The 22,769-nt window shown below is 41.2% G+C and overlaps 1 protein-coding gene across 2 annotated transcripts in view; it reads left to right on the top strand.

The window, feature by feature from the left end:
* Positions 1-262: 262 nt before the first annotated feature.
* Positions 263-22,769, top strand: part of tmem65 (transmembrane protein 65) — a 49,064-nt gene continuing 26,557 nt past the window's right edge. For both annotated transcript variants that reach the window (XR_004553082.1, XM_034094807.1), the window contains exon 1: positions 263-863. Coding sequence is in view for 1 of the 2 variants with exons in the window: in XM_034094807.1 (XP_033950698.1) it covers positions 599-863 (265 nt within the window). In the remaining variant the exon portion in view is untranslated. The remainder of the gene's footprint in view (positions 864-22,769) is intronic.

Below are 22,769 nucleotides of genomic sequence, written 5' to 3'. Positions count from 1 at the left end.
AAAATGTTTATCTAAAATGAAGAGTAGTACAACAATATATATAATATATAGGTAGTACATCACAAATATATAGAAGTTAAGTGCTTTGTATTGTTTGGCTTATAAATCATTGTCCTGACCGCAAAGGGAAGTTACAGTCTTGTATTATGCCTTTTTTTTTTTAAGCAGACTCATGTTGCAACATTTTTTCCAGTGTATTTAACGCTGAAGGTTTGACCGGAAGCAACTTGTTTTATTTTGAAAGCTCCTTCCGGAAGTTGTTTTATTCTGATGACTTAATGCTGCTTAGTTGTGCTTCTGCTTTAGCTTCATCTGCCAAACTCCTGACCGCTGAGTCTAAAGACCATGAGACGGGTTGGTCGGCTGACAGCACGAAAAGAAGACATGCACAGCTGCTTGGAAGTTACCCCGAGATTTTGTGAAACGGACTTCAAAAGTCACCGGTGTCTCTCTCTTTAGCAGCTAGCGTTAGTAGGACCGAAGAAACAACTTCTGCCCGAGCGCAGCCCTGCTGGAGCGGGGAGACGACGACGAAGCTCGGCGCACAAAGAGGAGTAAATTTAACAGACTTGTTGTAGTAGTCATTTATTTCGCCATAATGCTAAAGCTTTGCCTACAGAAAGCCTTTCCTCTGGTGTCACATAAGTTACCGACAGGACTGAGGCAGGCAGTGCCGCCGAGGCTGCCGGGGACTGGGACACACACACCGAGCTGCTGGATGGGAACACACGGGAGAAACGAGCCGAGGGAGCCGCTCAGCTCCCCCAAGATAGCCAAAGACTTTATTTACCACCTCCATCCGACGGAGAGGACCTGTTTACTGAAGGAGCTCCAGAGTTTCGAGTCCATAGCCATTGTACAAGGTAAGAAATAAACAAGTTGACAACTGCTATAAGTGGGAATGAATGAGAAGTCACAGGTACGAGGCACGCGCCCATATTTCCCCGCCCCCATATTAACCGATATCGATGGACACTACTTTCTGAACATCGTGTGCACGTGCATTCGGGTTAAGTCTTCTCTCACTTAGCAGGTGTTTCAAAGATGGGTCCCTCCTCTCTTCTTGAGGAGTGCTAATTAATGGCTGGAGTTTTTGAATGAAAATTGGCAGGCCCATAAAGGCGTATAGTAGGCCACACCTGTACGTACCAAGTAAAGAAGTAATGAGTAAAACATGTGGCTCTTTGGTAACATCAGGTGGCTGCTGTGGTAACTGCATCAACACTGGAAAAGGGGTGTGGTCCTCTACAACTAGCACATTCTGTCGGGAGTTGAATCATAAACTCTAAGATTGTAACCTATTAGGAAGTTAATTTCACATTCAGCACTTGATGATTATATAACCTAACTAATACTGACACCTGTACATGTAACAGACTCAGTTGAGTCTAAATCTAAGTTGGCCTCCGGTGCACACTATCCAGGTTAGATATTACACTTGTGTGCATATTTCCTCTTTCGAGTCACCGGCAGAGGGTCATTTATGTCGGTGTTGGTTGATGTTGAGTTGAGGCATTCCTTCCTCTTGACTCATTTTAGGACTAAAATACTAAAGTCAGCAGATGCATCATGGGTACAAATATCTGAGTATTTCCTCTCAGTGTCTTGGGGACACGACCATTCCTGCAAATGGTCGTCTTTCATTTCAGGGTTAACCTTCAAAATATATGCGTTATTCTCAAAAGGTTTTCAGATTCCATTCAAAACAAATATGCATCGAAACCACAGATGTGTAGAGATCCAAGATGTCAAAGAGCTTCTTATTTCTTTGTTGTGCAACACACTGTTCTCAACAGGTTTTGGGGGGTATTATGTAATTGGATTTTTAAGAAAACCCTTTTCTGGCTGCTTATTTATCCGCCTACAATGTAACAGCATTTTGTTCACTTAAGGAATGTATATGTACGTTGCAACATTGCATAATATGTAGTTCAAGCAAAATGAAGAAAAGAAACAAAGACTGCCCGTGACCAGCTCTGGTTCCACACCCAGTAGTCGGCAAACATTTCTTGAGAGACTGTTGTGTAAGAGATTGTATGTAGGAATGTGTCTGCTCTGGTCTCTGCACAGGTACGGCAGGTTTTAAAGAGTAAGCAAACCTAATGGCCTTCAGTCATAAGGGTTCAGTACTGTTGTGCACTGTGTGTGTGTGTCTAATCCAGGGGTCGGCAACCTTTTTGATATGAAGTGCCATTTAAAAAATTGTTATCAGCGTGCCAACGATCGAGAATTTTCAACGGGGGGGGGGGCGGTTGAGGAGCTTGACCCTCGTCAACTATCAGCAGGAGGGCGGGGGAGCCTCGCTGCGGGGAAGCTGTGTGGACCTGTCAGTGCAACTTACATGATGCCGAATTTAACAAACGCATTTAAATAATTAGTTTAAACGGCATAATAATAAGGACGATCGTCCGTTCTGTGATTCTCCAGAGCACACACACGTTATGATATTAGGGTCATGCAGAGTGAGATGAGATCGCTGTCCCTTTGAGAGAGAGGGGGGTGTAGCTTGTGCATGTGTGTTTGTGGATGGTAGAGCGACTGTGAGAGAACCTATGGAGAGAACTAGGGATGCACGATATTGGGTTTTTGAAACCGATACCGATAACTTCCTGCTTCTCAAGACCGATACCGATAACTGATAATAAAAAAAGATTTCCGCCACTAATTATTTTTAACGCGATTAACGCATGTGTATTTTTTTTTCCTTACGTGCATTGTTGTTGTTAGCATCTGGTGCTAGCTAGCTGCGCTAACGGATATAAGGAGCTATTTAAATGAAAACAGAGGAGCGACATTTCGCCACAACTGCGCCGAGCACTTGACTTGATGCAGGAAGCAGACAGTGGGACATTGTACGAACAGTCAGCACACTCAGCACGGATAGTGCGCAACATGATTGCAGCGTACAGGCAGCTCCCGTTCGAGCATATGCCTTGAGTTGCACATAGCTCCAGCGCGCGTGCACGCAGACACACGCACTGTATTGTATTATTGGCTTCGTACGCTTTTAACACACCATCGTAGCGATGGCGATGTTTCAGGTGACTGATCAGGTTCGAAGTATTAGGGAGCGCTGGATTTGTGAAGAACTCCCCTCTTCCTAAACCACTAATACCACAGTACTGGCAAAACGGGAGCAGCCGAGTGAAAAACAAGCGCTCCTCATCCCAATCCACCCACACCGCAGTATTTTTTCTTTTTTTTACCCAAAAAATATATTGTATATTATCGGGGCTATTAACACTGGTATCGGGTTTATCGGGATGACGTCATAATTCCTAATATCGGACCGATAATTAACGGGCCGATAATTATCGTGCATCCCTAGAGAGAACGTGTGTATGTTTCTGGAAGTGAAAGGAGGAAGCAGAAAAACAGAGGTCTGTGATGTATTTAGTGAAACAGAAGAACAGCTAAATAAATGCAACGGCCTCCCAAGAAGAGCTCGCCTCTCTCTAGTCATTTAAGCTAAAGTGGGTTATTGAACCTGAAGCTTGTTGCTTCTGCCCTCCTCGACTACGGTCTGGGAGCCGACAGGAAAGTTCAACACACAGATGGCCAGTCCGCCCCTTTGTAGCATATTATTTCGATGAGCAGATCGCCACTGGGCTTTCAACTAAATACACAGCCACGCAAAAACTGCGGCATTTGTACAGCTCCTTATGGGTACTGCAATTTGTGAAGTGCTTTCCTCCGTGGTGAAACGATCAGCACTGCACCACGGAGGAAAGCGGCAGAAAGTCACCTGGAGCTAAAGAGAGCGGGGCTGCGTTGCGTGCATGGCTTCCTTCTGCAGGTAACGGCGGTGGTCTCGTTCAGGATCCGAAAATAACATTTAAATATTTTTGCACACTTATTCCACTTATTCCTATAGTGTGCCACTGGTTACGGTGCTGCGTGCCTATGCTGGCACGCGTGCCAGGGGTTGCCGACCCCTGGCTAATCTGTCAGCCAAGGGAACGTTTTAAAGTTTAGAAAGATATATTTATATTTTTTTCATTATGAAAACGTATGTATGGCAACTGGGAGCTCTGAGCTTCTCTTATGTGTTAGACCCAAATGACTAATAATGATCCCTGCTGTATTTCATAAATGCATCAGTGTCCTTTATTTGCCTCATATATTTCAGGATCCCTAACATTAGCTATGATAACAGTTTTAACACGGGAGCAAAACAATGTATTTATAAGCATGGCATACATTTTAGAAGTAAAAGGAAACGGGTAATAGCAATATAATTGCCAAGCAACGCTTATTGTTTAGGTGTCCTTTGAGAAGCAGTCATATAATTATCTAGAACTAGCTAGATCGGCTAGATTTGGACATAAACGCGAGTGAAGTATAACCGGACGCGAGAGAGAGATCAGAGATCAGATCTGCTGCTGCTGACGGAGAACACGCAGCTCTGCATGATCACAGGTCCGAGTGGAAACCATCACTAGAGGTACATGCACAGCACACGCCTTACTTGTCCTTCTGTTTTGCTCAAAGACTTCTGCTAGCATGGGTCCAGATCCTGTCTATGTTCCAGGTCCATAATCAAGTCAAAGTTAACACTAATCTGGTTTTGGTAGTGCAACCTACTCAGACCTCTCAGGGTAACGTGGTTTCTTCTGTGTATGTAAAGTCAGTCAAAAGTAATTAAGTACAAATATGACTGAGCTCAGAGTACCAAAAGAGTCACCAAAGCATCCCGCTCTCTTTCTGCAGCACTACCCAGCATATTAATGAGTTTTCCATATTTGGCTCCTATAGTCCTCGCTAATAAGCAGTCAACTTCAAGTCAGAACCCCCAGCCTACCCCCTTCACTCTTATCACAAATTAGCAAAATAAAGAACAGTGAGATAGCGCGTTTGCTGTTAGGCTGTGAAGCGTTTTCAGCCCAGTGAGTTAGTCTCACATTGAGCTCCAGGCTCATTAAAATATTTCATCTACATTTCAGACATTCATGCACACGCTCCTCTCCAGAGCCTATTAGTAGATGTTAATGCAGAGAAAATGGGGGGTCAAATGAAATGGAGATTTTTTGACATTCTTTAAAGGCCCTTTTCACAGGTGTAAGGTAATGCTTCTAATGACAGATTACATCTAGATGTCCCTGTCCAGGCTTGATTGGGCTGTAATGGAGATGTCCAGAGCAGTCCAACAGGCACATTTTAGAATATCTCCAAACAGCACTTTCAATGCAACAGTCTTGCTGCAACATTTCACTCCCATGCTTGTAGGGCTGGGCTATATTTGGATATTATGTTTAATAATAAGTCTAGATATTCTCTAAGATGTTCACTATCATAACCGGTAAAGGGATGTACGTTTCTGAACATACCAGACGGTTATTATTCTTTGCCTTTACCCACTTAGCCATTATATCCAGATTGCTATTTAAATTATTTATCAAAGATATTGTTGTGTAAACCATTGTCAACCCTACAGTATCATCTCGATATCGAGGTATTTGATCACACATATTGTGCTATTAGATTTTTTTACCATATTCCCCAGCCTATGTATTCAAAAGAATGTGAATGTACAGTGGGGCAAAAAAGTATTTAGTCAGCCGCCAATTGTGCAAGTTCTCCCACTTAAAAAGATGAGGCCTGTGTTTTTCATCCTCGGTACTCTTCAACTATGAGAGACAGAATGGGGGAAAGAATCCAGGAAATCATATTGTAGGATTTTTTTAATGAATTAATTGGTAAATTCCTCAGTAAAATAAGTATTTGGTCACCTCCAAACAAACAAGATTTCTGGCTCTCACAGACCTGTAACTTCTTCTTTAAGAGCCTCCTCTGTCCTCCACTCGTTAACTGTATTAATGGCACCTGTTTGAACTCGTTATCAGTATAAAAGACTACTGTCCTCAACCTCAAACAGTCACACTCCAAACTCCACTATGGCCAAGACCAAAGAGCTGTCAAAGGACACCAGAAACAAAATTGTAGACCTGCACCAGGCTGGGAAGACTGAATCTGCAATAGGTAAGCAGCTTGGCGTGAAGAAATCAACTGTAGGAGCAATTATTAGAAAATGGAAGACATACAAGACCACTGGTAATCTCCCTCGATCTGGGGCTCCACGCAAGATCTCACCCCGTGGGGTCAAAATGATCACAAGAACGGTGAGCAAAAATCCCAGAACCACACGGGGGGACCTAGTCAATGACCTGCAGAGAGTTGGGACCAAAGTAACAAAGGCTACCATCAGTAACACACTACGCCGCCAGGGACTCAAATCCTGCAGTGCCAGACGTGTCCCCTGCTTAAGCCAGTACATGTCCAGGCCCGTCTGAAGTTTGCTAGAGAGCATTTAGATGATCCAGAAGAGGATTGGGAGAATGTCATATGGTCAGATGAAACCAAAATAGAACTTTTTGGTAAAAACTCAACTAGACGTGTTTGGAGGAGAAAGAATGCTGAGTTGCATCCAAAGAACACCATACCTACTGTGAAACATGGGGGTGGAAACATCATGCTTTGGGGCTGTTTTTCTGCAAAGGGACCAGGACGACTGATCCGTGTAAAGGAAAGAATGAATGGGGCCATGTATCGTGAGATTTTGAGTGACAACCTCCTTCCATCAGCAAGGGCATTGAAGATGAAACGTGGCTGGGTCTTTCAGCATGACAATGATCCCAAACACACCGCCCGGGCAACAAAGGAGTGGCTTCGTAAGAAGCATTTCAAGGTCCTGGAGTGGCCTAGCCAGTCTCCAGATCTCAACCCCATAGAAAATCTTTGGAGGGAGTTGAAAGTCCGTGTTGCCCAGCGACAGCCCCAAAACATCACTGCTCTAGAGGAGATCTGCATGGAGGAATGGGACAAAATACCAGCAACAGTGTGTGAAAACCTTGTGAAGACTTACAGAAAACGTTTGACCTCTGTCATTGCCAACAAAGGGTATATAACAAAGTACTGAGATTAACTTTTGTTATTGACCAAATACTCATTTTCCACAATGTGCAAATAAATTCTTTCAAAATCAGACAATGTGATTTTCTGGATTTTTTTTATTTATTTTTTTTTTTTTCATTTTGTCTCTCATAGTTGAGGTATATCTCGGATGAAAATTACAGGCCTCATCTTTTTAAGTGGGAGAACTTGCACAATTGGTGGCTGACTAAATACTTTTTTGCCCCACTGTATATGCACGGACTGAAGCGAGGGACTTAAAATGACAGACATATTGTGCCTTACCTAAATTACAACTTTTTGTTGGAATCTGACATATCACATCTGTAATACGCAGATTAGACTCTTTGTCTGTAATCCACCAAAGATCCTCTGGGCCCAGGAGTTCAAAACTTTGAATCCCTATCTGATCCGATCAGATTTGGATTTTGCGGAGTTCAAAACCAAAAAACAGGATTATGATCACTTTGATATCCGATCAGATCAGGAAATCCAATCCAAGCTTTAATATGGATCAAATCTTCAAAATGGGCAGTTCAAACCGACAACACAGGATTGGGATCAGTTTGTTCCCAAAAAACTGGATTATCCTGATCCCACCAGAGGGGTGGATTACCAGAGCAAAATATACTGTACCATTTATTTAAAAATATGTTTCAATATAAATAAGATGGCAAAGTTTGTTAACTGAAATAATACACAATTTTTAGCCTTCATGGGAAATACATTTTATTTTTCATTTGTTGGTCACGTTTGTGGTGGCCTATTTTGTTTTCAACCAAATGTTGATGACATAAATGTTTATGCTCATGAAAGTATCACAACAAAGATTCTCAATCACAAATGTAATTTAGATTAAAGAAAAAATATCTTCAACAAAAAAAAAGTCCATCATCTGTCATCGCCTTTCAAAAGTAATTGCGGACAATAGATGTCTCTGCAATGTGGTCTCTTGTCTTCCTTGTATTAATTTTCATGTCCACTAGATGGCGCTCGGTAGGATTAAAGCACTGATATTCAGGATCTAGTCATCTTGAAAAATCGTAATCTGGATCAGGCTGATCCTATCCTGAATTGCGTTGAACTCCAGGGACACAATCTGGCCGATTTGTCTGATCCTGGATCACAAAAAATGGGATTTCAAAATCTGATTGAGATTAAAAGTTTTGAACTCCTGGGCCCAGGTAATGAAAGAACCGTCACTCTGTGTTTGTAATTCCAACACATCTGCCAAACTGAATCGTTTCCTGACTTTCAGGAGTTAAGATGAGAAGGAACAGAATCCCCCCCCCCCCCCCCCCGATCTGAACTATTGACTGTTTGTTTATTCTCCGCAGATAATGTCAGACTGCTAAATGCTGATGCATTGTTGTTTATTTAGCTAATGATGCTTTGGAAATTGATTTGGTTTTCATAAAATGTAATTCGTCATTGATGCTTGGGACAATTTAAAAAAGGGTTAGGTTAAATTCATTTCTGACTTGCATTTGTTTATCCTCTCTCCTAAAAGAGTGTCTTGTATGTATCTTACAGAAGTAGCCTATGTAATAATGTGATACATGTAAAGTGGCTTTATCACACGTTTCAACCTGCATTTTTCTAATGCAATTAGACCTTAGCCATTCATTTGAGATAGAAAATAGTTAATTATGAGTTGTATTCACTTTATTTTCTCTCAGTCTAAAAATAAGCTCATAGGGTTTGTCACTTGGCGGTGCTGGGGAAACATTTAGGTGTACAGTATTGAGGAACTATTGGCTGGAATTCAACGTGCTTTGCAGCATGGGAAGTGATTTTTAAATGAGTTTCATGAGGCCACTTGGCAATGAAAGCCTCCCTGTGCACAAAGAGCCTCACAAGCTTTCCCTGAATCAGCTATCTTTACAGGATTGCTCCCACATTTTAGGAATGAATCCTTAGTGGGAGAATATATACGAATAAATCGTTTTAATATACAGCTCACAGACTATATTTTCCCATGAACCCCTCTGCCTCCTTGGTCTGTGCCTCTTCCCATCTCTTCATATCAAGGCAGGCTGAGTGAAAGTATGCCACAGTCTTTCGGATCAGTGTCCTAGAATAGGCTATTTATCATGACTTTCTGTAATCATCGGACTGAAAACTCGCTATTGAGTTCTGAAATTGAAACTGTGGCTGTCCAGAAATAAAACTCTTTAACCCAACAGTCTACAGCTCAAATGATGGTATCCACATAATAGGGCTGTCCCGAATACCATTTTTCGGGCTCCGGATATTCGGTAGTAATCAGCAGCGAATATTCGAATATTCGGTGCGGAAAGATTTTTTTTTTAAATAATTTTTTTTTTTTTACAAACAAATTTCATAACACGCTCCGAGACACCTGACAACATGCTGTTAAGCAGAAGTGCAGAAAGAGCATACTATTACGATTTATATTTATTTATTTATTGTCTCAGTACTCGCATACATTAAAACTAAATGTGTCCTCTGCATTTAACCGAGCCGCAGTGCAGCGCCTGGGGACCAAATCTGGTTCTAAATTCCGTCTATAACGTTTTACAACCTGAAGATACAAAACACATATTTATGTTATAACAACAATGCTTTTAATAACATAGCCGTAACAGTAGGCCTAACAGTGTAATACTTGTTACCGATACAGTAAACAGTATTTAAATAAATGAAGAACGAAAAATAAATGAACGAACTGTATGCCAATAATTGCCTTAGTCCCAGATGTTCCCACATTGCTCCTATTATTTTCACTATTCGGATCAAATTGAAAAACTAATATAAAAAAACAATTCGGTTGCTTGCTTGCAACTATTTTCCAAGCAAAGTAAGTGCACGATTTTATCATGTGTAACGTTACTGTTTAAACGGCGGATAAAGCAGCTTCATCATGGCAACTTGACAACAGCTAAGCTAAGCTAGGCTAGTACTTACAGCATCCGGTGACTTTTCAGAGTTGTTGTGCCACCGTGGTAGGCCAGTTTCTTGTCGCATATTTGGCACACTTCCTTCTTCTTACCATCGTCCAATTTAAAAATGGTCCCACACAGCTGAAGTCTTCGGCATTTTGTGTTCAGGTGTGTGAAGCGTGCCGTTTGCGTTCGTGACTGTGAGTGAACGCGATGTCAGGAGCACAGGCTGAGATTGTATATATTTCCGCATTTTAACAGTGCAATTCAAAAGTATAAATATAGTATAAGAATATGGAAATTCGCCTTTTATTGATGGCATACATTTAGGAAAAAATTTGAATTGAAAATAAATAAAAAAACGAATATCCGAATAATGAAATTAAAACCCGAATAGTTGACCAACGAACGAATATTCGAATAGTCGAATATTCGGGTACAGCCCTACCACATAATAATACATTTGGATGTATGTGCAGCAGCAGAATGTGTTTGATGGCTCCAATTATGTGTTATTGTACATCAGCTCTGATTGTAGCTGAACCCATCTGTGCTGCTTTAAATACATAAAAAGAAAGGAACTAATTGCAATTATATTGCTATTGCAATATATGAGGAAATCAATCCTTTTTGCATTCATTATTTTTTTTTAAATTGAAAAATATATTTAAATGTTTTAAATTGATCATGGTGGATTTTTTTTTTTTAAATAGGAACTGCATCAAAACTCATTTATAGCCTTTAACCAATATTGTGCATATTGCACTTGTCCATTTTGCTTTTTCGATTTACTTTGGATTCATTATACAGCCCAGTGTGGGTATTTACTGCAAACACGGTCAGGTGATCTTATCATTTCATTGAGTGCAAATCCACATTTAGTTTTCCACATTTAATGTAAAACCAACGTTGCAAGCGGACTCAAAAATCCGTTGACTACCTAAAAATTGCTGAAAAGCACAACATTTCAATAAATATGTATTTCAAACATTAAGCAGATGTAACTCATTCAAAAGATACTTACTCCAAATTAGGGATGCTCCGATCGATATCGGCCGATATTCACTCTCTGCCGATCGATCGGTGATCTCTAAAAATGCCGATCGCATGACGTAAAATACATGACACTTTTCTCTGTGCGCGGCTAAACAAGCTCGCCAAAATGGCTTCACCAGTCTGGCAGTAATTTAAGGTGTCCGAAAAAGACTGCATATCGCGTGTGTGAAGCAGAAATCCTGCAGCTCCACCCGCCGTGACGGACCTTACACACAGCGGCGTGCGTTGACGCTTGCCGGCGGGCGTGTCTGATGCTCGACCAACAACCAATCGCATGAATCTCCCACCCCGGACACACAAGCACGCGGTTTGATTGGCTAGAGCTTGTACTGGCATATGATTTGATTGTCTAACGCTAACCCTCCAAAGTTAATGTAAACTTGAATAATGTAATGATGTTGGTTGTTATTTGTGGAAGCGCCAGTGAATGAGCCCCATTAACTGAGCCCCATTAACTGAGTTTTAAACATCCCTTTAAATGGAAGATCCCTATAGGCCCCGTCCACTCGATCGGATTGGCATCGGCCAATACTGATTCCGGCGATTGGCCCCAAAATTGGCGATCGGAGCATCCCTACTCCAAATCATGGGGGTCCTAATTCAGATGTATTAATTGAATCATCTTAAAATATTGATAGTATGCACAAAAGTGACATGACGCAATGAGCTAGGAGTCACTCCCCTGTCGATGTATTTGGTCAAGAAAAACCCTTGTGGTTGCAGAGTGCTGTTTTGAATGATCAGAGACAGCAGTTTAAAAGAGTGCATTAACCAAGAAAACAGCCTTTATTTGTTTCCTATTCCTTATGGAATGATCTGTCTGCCTTTCACGTTAACCCGGTAACCCTATATTTTTCTAAACTGCCCTTTTAGTCATAAAAACACGGACCCTTTTGAGATACCGTTATGATGCGTGTATTGAATCTACTGGGGAGAATTAGTGAATGACCAATAGCTTTAAGGGCCAGAAGGAAAAGTCATCTATTTCACTTTAAGATGTTATGACTCAACATTTCAATATCCTCAATTATTGTTATTTGATGCACAATCTAAAAATGAAGTTATTGGGCAGAATAGAATCAGAGGGCCGGATCCGAGGGGGGGGGGGACATTTTCATGTTAATCCAGTGATCACATTGAACCCTCTGTTAGTGTTGCAGCTCACTGCCTACTGATGGATTGGAGCAGCTTGTAGTTCATACTGCAGGTGTTTGACTTTGCACTTACACCTTTTACCTGTCAGACAAAGTGTCTATCTGCTTTCACTAGTGCTATGGCTTCGGAAAAAACTCATACAATGATCTTCTAGGTCTACATACTGCATACGCTTTTTTGAATTGAAAAACAGATTAATTTGAATATTGAAAATGTTAACTTGATTATCTAGGCCAGTGTTTCTCAAACTTTTTCATACCAAGGACCACTTAACCAATAAAAAAACACTCGAGGACCACCTAACTCCACAAATATCCAAAAACACATCGTTTTTTATAAATCGCCTGAAAATGGTACAAACAAGTGGCAACATGTGTGATGAAGGTGTTTATCTGGGATATATCATGCAATCGAAAGTGAAACTTAAGCTCGCTCCATTGCGTAGATATTCCCGCGAGAGTGCGAACAACTTAAATGTATTTATTTATTTCAAATGTGACATTTTACCAATATACTCACGGACCACTAGGGGGCGCTCACGGACCACCAGTGGTCCGCGGACCACACTTTGAGAAGCACTGATCTAGGCTAATGAGAGCAGTGCATAACATTAAGGATTTTGGGAGATGGCCCTGTGGGCCATCTAAGCTAGTTTACAGATGGCCCTGAGCCCAATGGCGATTGCCCTGAAAAATGCTCGCGGACGAAATGACGCACGAAGGGTTTGGGGGGCCTCCCCTAGAACATTTAGATTTTTGCAGGTCTTAGATGCTGTCTGGTGCATTCTCTAGACTGAATTATAAGATGAACCACCACAATATTATATTGTTCAATTTTATTCTTCATTTCACTTGTTTGTTTGTTCTTGTTTGTGTTTGCTCGCTTGCATGCCCTGCATAGCTATACGAAATACTTAAGTTGTTGATCAAGACACTTTCCATCTGATGAAGGCAAATGTCTTCCCAGAAGTAAAAAAGTAGAAAACATTACATTCAGTTATAACTGCCAAAACAAACATTATTTACACTATTATGGCCCCTGTTAAAAATGTTTGTAATGTTATCTACTGTAAGTTGGTCGAACGAATACCTCCTCGTCCGGAAGCTGACCGAGCAGCAGTCGAGAGGAGCCGAGCGCATCCGCGAAGCACACAAAATGGGACCTCAGAGTTCCCGTTAGCCGGCAAATCTAAATCTCTTCGGTCAAAATAATTTCCCTTTTTAGTGCAATACCGCTTCAGTTGCACCACTTATGTGACCGACAAGAAGAGTCAATTCTAATGTCTTACACTTAATGTGGAGAAAGAGATGTCCTGTATGGGTTGATTGTGCGTTGATCTGTTGGTAATGCCTCGGGGTTCCGGTGGGCATGTAAACAAATGCATAATGCTGGGCTATACTTTGCGGCCTCACCCGGTTGCATAGCGACACTTATTGTTTAGGTGTCTTTTAATAAGCAGGTAGTCATATCATTAGCTAGAACTAGCTGGATCTGATCGATATGGACATAAACGCGAGTGAAGTCTAATCTGACGGGAGAGAGAGAGAGATCAGCTGCTGCTGACGAGTCGACACGCAGCTCTGCATAATCACATGCAGCGGTGAGCGGAACAAAACACACACTTCAGGTTAGAATATCACACGTAGCTATTTTAATTACCTCTCAAACTACCTAAACTAGTTATAGATATGTTTAGTTTTTACTGTCGGGTCACTCATTACTGGATCCACGAGCTGCATGATACTGGCATAATAGATTGCCCGGTCGGGCCACCAGCAGGTGAGGCTTCATTGCCCGAGCTAAATACTAGATGGCCCCGGGCCATCGGGCAGTCCTTAATGTCGAGCCCTGGAGAGATTCACAGACTATTTGTAATAGCAAACGGAATGTACTGAACAAAGTACATATAAGACAGCAGTTCTGTTTTCCTCATGGCCCCTGTGCAGATGTAAACCTCATTCTGTATAGGGAGGGAAGCATGAAGAGTTAGTTTATTGTTTTCTCCTTTGTATTGAGTGCTGGAGGTTTGCCTTTTCCTTTCTATGTTTGATGTTTGCAAAGTGCCACCAGCGACAATAATAGACGGCAGAAATGAATTCAGGCAAATAGTACAAACCTACTGAGAATTAATTAGTGGGGAAAGGACACTGCACTGTGCTGAAGCAGACACAGCTGCATTTCCTCTTGCTTTGTTTACCTATACATTCCTGCTGCCACTCAGTATTATAAATAACCATCTGCTTGCTACCAATAGGTGAAAACAATGTCATTTGATATGTTCAGAAGGTAACCTAATTACAATCAGTATTGGGTTTAATAATAGATTGACAATGAATTCAGATTGTATAAAATGCTGTCAAACTCCGATAGTGTACTTCATATGTGACCTGCTCTATCGAAATCAGTCGCATTGACCCGAAGACACATCTAGAGTTGAATACACTGCTGGAAAGAGGAGATTCCTAGCTTTCTGATGATATCAGGATTGTTGTTGTACTCCAAATATTAAGCGAAATATGTCACATTATATACTGACTGTCACCGAGTCATCATTTTGAGAAAAAGGCCTTCAAAGTTTCTTCTTCTCTGGAATCCATCGATCTGATTGGTTATTAGCAAATGATCAAAATACTACGGAGGGAAGATATTTTCGTTTGGATTACTGGTCTGGGGGAAGCTCACGAGTGCGTGTTTGTGTAATTTTGCGTTTGTGTGTATTGTGTTTGTTTCCCGGGGAAAACACTCCTTTTCGGCTTAACACCGGCTGTTGTTAAGCCTGCTGTGACGTTAAGTTACTCCGTTCTCCGCTTGTAATTATGCCGAAGCTTCAAATCTGTATTTATCATCTAAATTTGCCGAAACAAGTTTAATATTCTGAAAGCCAAGACTTTGTTTAATTGAAAACGGATGAAAACAAACCGTAACGGACCCTGCCGTGTTATTTATGATTACTCTACGCGTACATTCATAATGTCAGCCGGAGGGAGGGGGCGGCGCTGCGGAACAGCAGATTGCGAGTGAGAGGTGCCTCATCTTCCCTTTACAAGCTTAAAGAATGTATTTATCGTGTGATTTTGGAAATAAAAGTTTCATATTCTGAAAGCCAAAACTTTTTGTTTATTTAAAATCAAACGAAACACCCAAACCCAGAAAAACTAGTTTTTTACACAAATCCACGTTTATTTTTAAATGAGCCGTTGCGACTTCCGACTGGTTTCGATAGAGCGGGTCACAGATAGCCTCATTAACTTTGTTGTCATTGCATTGTTAGTGTATGGAAGGAGACAGGCTTTTAATAACACTGTAAAGCCTGCTGTTGCACACAGCACTGTGATCCACTCCCTGCTTCGTGCCAACACACCTCAGGAGGAACCTGTCTCATCAACGGTTGTAGAGCTGAGGTTTGGGGGTTGCTGGGAATGAAGCCGTTATTTCCTCTGAGACCTGAGACAGATGAATGATCTGTTTAGGTTCGACGTGCTCAGCAGCACTTTGGAAGTTTGAGCCAGATCAAAAGAGTTGATGTTTAACACGTAATTTTGGACTACACCTCAAAACTTGAGCTGTGTCCTTAAATCAAAGCCGCAGCCTGCAGGTCGACAGCAGCATAATGTGGCTTTCAGCTGAGCAGAAAGTGCTGCCTCATGCAGGGAGATTGAGATCGCTCAGCATCTCAGAGCTGACAATGACAAATTAACAGGAACAGAGAAAGGGGGGAGATGGAGGGTGAAGAAATACAAAAAGAGAGGTCTCCACGGTCTGCAGCAAAACAAAATTCTATACCTTTTTAATTAAACTTTGCTATTAAATAACAAATTCAATGGGGCTAGATTCTAAGACAATCATATGAAGATGGGACAGACATTTTCAGCGGCCTATTTAAAACGTTTTAAGCTTGTGGTAACAAGTTTTAAACGAATGCAAAGGAACATAACATTGTTGATTGTTTTACTCCTTCCTTTAAAAAACCTCCTCACTACATTTGGTTGGTGAAGGATATCATTGGCAGGGTTAGTATTTATTAAGACCCGTACCCGCCCACTCCCTTGATTCATTCATCAACTACCCAAACCTGACCCAACCCTTAGAATGCCATCTTTATGCATTAGCACAGACAGTAGGTCCGGACTAAGGAGACCAATGCAGAGAGGGCAAGAGAAGGTGAATTCTAGACTATTCCACACAATCCTCTTTGACCTAGAGTTACAGGGGATCGCAGTATCATTTCATGTGTACAAATATCTTACATTGATAATGCTCAAGATTTTCATGAATAGTATCATAATTTCTGCAAAAACAATTCAATGGTAAGCACAAGGGATTAGCAGAAAACCATGAATGTTATAGAGCACAATGAAGCACCATCATTTGTGTATGCTCAGCCCCTGTGAGCTGTCTAACAAGGCCACTCATGCTGTGGGCAGCATGAAATCCAATTGCAGTTATTTCCGAACGACTATTACACCATGCGAGACAATCGATCAACAGTGTTTTCTCCTCCATTTTTGCAGTTACACCCAACGGTCAGTCTGCCGTATGCTACGTCGGTATGTCCTTTTAAAACACCTTGACGTCTGTAGAGTTGTATGCTGGGCTCTGTTAAGTTTTTGATTCTACTGAGCAAAGTGAAAACCGTTAAAGGCTGTCAGGCAGGAAGTCGTCTGCTTTGTGTTTGAAGCACAGAAAACTGAAATCCCAGTCATATTTTCAACTACAGCTTAAACTCCTGACACTATCTGGACTCCTGCTGTCCTCCTCTAACACAGAAGAGCTTCATATCTTTTGTGTTCTCCCTGTTGCAGGCCTACTCCCCGCAGAGATAGCCGAAGAGCTTTTTTTCTAACTATAAACTTTGAATAAAATGATAATGTCAGCATTTCCTTAAATCCCCAGGCCTCCAAAGATAAACTGTAGAATGTGTCAGCAGCTCTTTACACATTTACTTTTGTAAAGCTGATACACTAAGTGTTAAAAAAGCTCGAGTTAAACCAGCATCCAACCAGAATGAATGACCTTCACTCAAAGGTGTTATCTTTAGTTTGCATACAGCAGTTTCTTACATGTGGCAGTTGCATACCTTTCAAGCTATAGTGGGGCATCAATTAGCTCTGTGTCAATTCAGAAGCTGCTACATGATGGGCAAAAGGACGTGGACACCCCAAATACCCTGAACACAGTATATTGTTTGCTTCAACTGAAGGCTACACTTTTTTGAATGTTGGACAATGGCTCGGCGAAACAATTTTTGTTCATATCATATAAGTATAAAACTAGTGCTGTCAAAATTATCGCGTTAACGGCGGTAATTAATTTTTTTAATTAATTGCGTTAAAATATTTAACGCATGTGCAGAATGGCCCGCCCCATACGTGCCACCAGTGGCAGCGCTGGGGTAGGCTACAGCCATACCAAGAAATGGCTTAGCCCCACCATGAAAAATGATGTTAAATTAAGCAAAATAAAGTCTGCCAACTCGCGCGGAGTAAATTGCACAGACAGCAGTTAGTAAGATTGATTTCAGTAGCCACGGTTTTGAAAACGTTTGTCACGTAGTGATCGTCTTCTCAATAGAACATCTTTGATAACGGCGTGGTGTTGTTCCAGAAGGCGGTTTGATCACCGGACGACAGAGTCGGTCTCCGTGTGCACAGACAGGCTGCTGTTAACGTCGGTCTGTACAACGGAACTGTGCCAAAACTACGCCAACCGGCTGCGGAGGGAGACTCCCCCCGTCACTGGAGAACTGCGCTAAAACAGCTGATCACAACGTTCACACTCTGTGGTCACGAAGTACTCCACTTCCCCCCCCCCCCCCCTCTGTCGACTTTCCTGAAGTACTCCCCCGTTGATAGAAATCAACACGTAATGAATTAAGACCCCACGGTTTGATGATTGATAGGTGTGTGGGTTGTCTTTCATTTTGACACGCAGACAAATGTTATAATAAACATAGATACTGTATGTTAAATGGAAATATCCGCCTTCTTTCATTTATCTTTCCATTCCCACAACAATATACATAAAGAAATGGCATATTTTGGACATAGTTCGAATGGTGATTAATCATGATTAATTAATTTTTAAGCTGTGATTAATCTGATTAAAAATGTTAATCGTTTGACAGCCCTATATAAAACATAAAGAAATATAATACAGCATAAAAGCATGTTTCATTCTATTTAATGTGAACGACTAACCAGTAATTTGGATGAACTGCTGTCAGTGAGCCTTGCTCTAGTATCTGATAACTACACTTTAATAGAAAGCTCACACCCGCTGAGTGGAGGCGGCAGCAGATTCATTGTAATGATTTTGGATTTTTCTGCAACAATTGGGGCTTGGAGACAGTTGGAAAATCAAATATCACTATATTTTTAACAAAAACCTCGACAATCGACATTGCAACAATATTGTTGGCATATAATCACTTTTACATAACTTTTATTCCATATCTTTAAACCTGAAAAAGACACAATTCATGCCACATTACGATTAGGGCTGCACGATTTGGGGACAAAATGTAATTGCGATTTTTCTGACAGATATTGCGATTCGATTTGCGATATTTGGAGCACAGCACTTCTGATTGGTGTGGATGACTGACAAACAAGAAGAACAAAAATTAAATATTTAAAATCGATTAAAGGTGGGGTAGGTAAGTTTCAGAAACCGGCTCGAGTGCACTAAAATTTGAAAGTACACAGCCGAAAAGAATCCGCCCCTTCCTTCAGACTTCCTTACAGAGCACCTCCTCCAACACACAGGAACGCACAATGCACGCCCAATGAGGGCACGAGATACATTTGTGCGTGCACAAGATGGAAGGCTGACAGACAGGGCGGCAATCCAGCCGTTTAGCCGGCCCGGCTAAACGGATTGGTTGTACTTTTTACAGTACCACGGGTTCCACAGATGAAATTTTTTTTATGGATTTGTTGTCAAAGCACTTAAGATATTCATTGCTATCGGGATGTTAAGAACATTCCATGGAATATAACAAAGTGTATCTCGAGCCGGTTTCTGAAACTTACCTACCCCACCTTTAATCGTTCCGCCCTAATTACGATCCAATAATTGACGTATAGGACGGTGCAGCAGGAGGACTGGAACCGGGAAATAAGTTGGCATTTGACCACCTTTTGTTCCCTTGCCTCAAAATCAACGGTTATAAGGAAAAAAGGTCTGTGGTTAACATTAACTCATATTTCCACAGTTTGTCTTACAACATAAAAAAGGGCAGTAAATATCTGAAGCTTCTATGCATTACATTCTTCTCTGCCGATTGCATTTACGCTTCAGAAATGACACAAAGTTGTGTTAATACGTGGAGATGTTCCTGCTGAACAAAGCGTGTAACTATCCGTGTGTTTGCCACAGATATTATTTTCTGCCATATTCCAAAATCATATTATTTTTGTCTGGAGTACTTGCGATGCTATCCTCCTTAGTTTCTCAAGTTCATTATCCTTCACATTTTGTATTAGAGCACAGTCCTCATTTTTCAGTGATGGATATAAAAACACTTGGTAAAATGCAGTTTCATCATCACACTAAACTTCTCCAAACTGAAGCATCTGACGCCTGGAGTGGTGAAGTGTAAAATGTGTGAAAGCTAATTAGAAGACCGCAGAGTGAAAACAGTGATGGATGTTTTTTTTAAACTAGATTGTAGTTGCCAAAATGACACTGCCAATTAGTTGGCATGCCAAACCTATGGGGAGTCAGAGTTATTTATATAATGACATATCCAAGTTATAAAGTGGACGAGCTGCACGGTTGGCTGGGAGAGGGGAAAAAGCATTTAGCCGTTCATTTGGTGTGTGTGAGGTTGTAGCAGGGTGTAGCATGACAGCCTGTGTTGCCTGGTTACTCGATAGGAAAGTCTGTGTCTTAACTGATTTGTCTTTTAATTAAAGCATAGACAAATGTTTATGTGCTACAAAATCATTTGAAAACTTTTCTAAAAAGTTTCAAGCAAAAGGAGATGTATTGAGGTTCAAGAAGAAGTAACAAGTTGCAATATAAGCATAAGGTATTAAAGAAAAGTAACTAAAGTAAAACCGTCCAATAAATCAAAGTAAAAGGTCCAAAATATCAAATAATAAGAATCAAATATGCACTGCTTCATTAAAAAAAAAGGGTTTGATTTCTCCAAAGATGACAAACTGATATGATAAATTATCCATGTGTGTTTACGTTGTAGCCTGTTAATTAGACTGAATTCCCAATGAGTGTTCGCTTCCTTATTCAGTCTGGATTTGTTGACATTTGCCGTTGGCCCTTAGCTCATCATTAGTGGCTGAGGCTCTGCTTCTGCCCCAATTTCAGCCCAAGCAGAAGTGTCTCATAGGAGCTGTTCAGAGTTATTTCAGGACATTGGCATTTGAGTTTTTCTGTCTATAATTTCACATTATGTTTAAAAACAACAGTGTGGTAATCTCTTGTGTAGACACAGTATCGGAAGCTGTTTAAATCCTCTTTGGTTTGCATTTTCATTGTTTTTGTAGGCTTAATTAATGGGATATTTCTGTTTTTTAAATGGGACAGTATGTAGTCCTTCCATCCATTCAAATATCATGATTTTGTTTCCCTTGAAGCTAGTCTGTGGACATTGTTTCATTTCACTCTGAAGTTATTAAGGCCAATAAATGACCTTGTGTAAAAAAACTCAAAAGATTATCCAAAATGCAAAAGCCAAAAATAAATGTCATGTTTTTTAACGTATGAACGGATGTAATTAGTGCTAAAAAGATTCAGTCCTTCAAACAAATGTTCAGTAACAGATGCTCACATGGCATGTTATTAGTATCACAGGGACGGTGTGATGGCGGAATGCATTTTGGCAGCACAATGGGATCTGCAATAGCTCAACTGTAGGAAACATTAACTTAGTCATGATTGATTCCTGAATATTCCCCTGCAATCGCATCAAAGCCTCAAACTCTGAACGGTTGGTTTTTCAGGTGTGCAGTGTGTTGCACGAAGCAGTTCCTCTCGTATAATGAGCAGTGTGAAAGCATGCAGATGATGGAGCATCTGCTGACGTCTAATTATCCACACACACATATTCAGCTTGTGTTTGCTTGAATCACACTCTGACACATGAGCTGTGTTCGACTCCATCTCCTGTCATTATGTACTCTGAGATATTCTGCATCCACTCATCTGACTCCAAATCTGCTGCTCTTGGCACATTGTCAGCAGTGATATGTCTTTTTTGCCTGCTTCACTCAGACCTATTTCTGGACGTGTTTTCCCAGGAGTCCCCGTGTTTGTCGTCACACTGCAGTCATTAGGAAGCCAAAATCACAAAGGGTGAAACTGGGTTATTCCCACCATGTGGCTTCATATTTTCAGCAGTGTGTCTGAAATAGTTGTCTCCTTTCCACAAGACTAAAGTCAACAGCCACTGCAGCAACCCTGTGAGGCTGCAACACTCATGATACATCAGAAAACCTTCCGGCGCAGACTGAAAACTCATCTCTTTCGACTCCACCTCGAGCGATACTAACAAAGAACTGCTAACAGAGCACTTATATACTAATAAAGGACTGGCTTATCTAAAGCCAGTTGAGTAGCACTTGAAATGCTTGGCTCTATGAAACCTGATGTACTTTATGATTCTGTTTTCTTCAAGGTTGTGTCTTCCTGGTCGAATGTACTTATTGTAAGTCGCTTTGGATAAAAGCGTCAGCTAAATGCAATGTAATGTAAAAGAAAACAAAACTCTTGGATGGATGAAAATTGAGACAAGATTGCTTTTAGTTCCTAATAATGTGAAGTATAGTTTGACTGTGGTGCTAGAGGAAATGGGTATCATATGGACTCTAATGGCGCATTTCCACTGCAGCGGGTAGCCCCGTTTAAGCGTCCTTTATCGTCCTCAAGCGGCCAGGCCAGGTTTTGGTGGCCTTTCCATATAGCGTAGCCCCGGCTAGCGGGTACTTTTTCTATCCGGGCCAGGGCTGAACTAGTGACGTCAACACTCTCGACTGCTGATTGGTCAGAGAGAATCGTCACAAGATCGCGCGCGAGATCATACATATATATATATATATATATACATATACATATATATATATATAGCATTTTTAAATGAATCGCTTCCACATCCTCCATTGTTTTGTGAGTTGTCGCATTGAAGATGACGCCACTGCAGTTTTACCCAGCGCCGCTCCGCCCCAAAAGCCCACCAAAAAGCCGATCGCCCCGCCTACACTGCGTTGCTTGCTACCCCAGGTCCTAAACTGTAATTGAAATGCGCCTCGGACGGCCAGCGAGGCAGCCCGAGGCCTGAGCGAGGACGCTTGGGGACGCTTAAACGGGGCTACCCCGCTGCAGTGGAAATGTGCCATAAGACCGGGTAGCATTCTTTCTCAAAGCGCCATTTAATTGAACATTCAATAATTGTGGTGAGATTTCATTCTGGACCAATTTGACAAACATACATTATAGTGGTGTCTGATTACATTTGATCTATCTGGACTGGTATAATGAACACTTGAATTGCTCTCCCAATAAAGCAATTGAGGAGTTTTTTACCAAAAGATACACATATGATAATTAGGGAACAAGTGAAAAGTACTTGCCCCCGCATTTACAGAGATAGTGGCTTAATTAAGATGATTGTATTGTCATTGATCCATGGATTATTATAATTTGACTGTCAAATATTTAAGATAAACATTTCCTGTAGTCATTGTCCAGGTCCAAGATCTTCGGTCTGCTCTCATTGGAAGTGCCCCA

This window comes from Pseudochaenichthys georgianus, chromosome 11 (genome assembly GCF_902827115.2).
Source record: "Pseudochaenichthys georgianus chromosome 11, fPseGeo1.2, whole genome shotgun sequence".
Lineage (NCBI taxonomy): Eukaryota > Metazoa > Chordata > Actinopteri > Perciformes > Channichthyidae > Pseudochaenichthys > Pseudochaenichthys georgianus.
The sequence above is the reverse complement of the archived record's forward strand: the minus strand, read 5'-3'. Positions and strand labels throughout refer to the sequence as shown.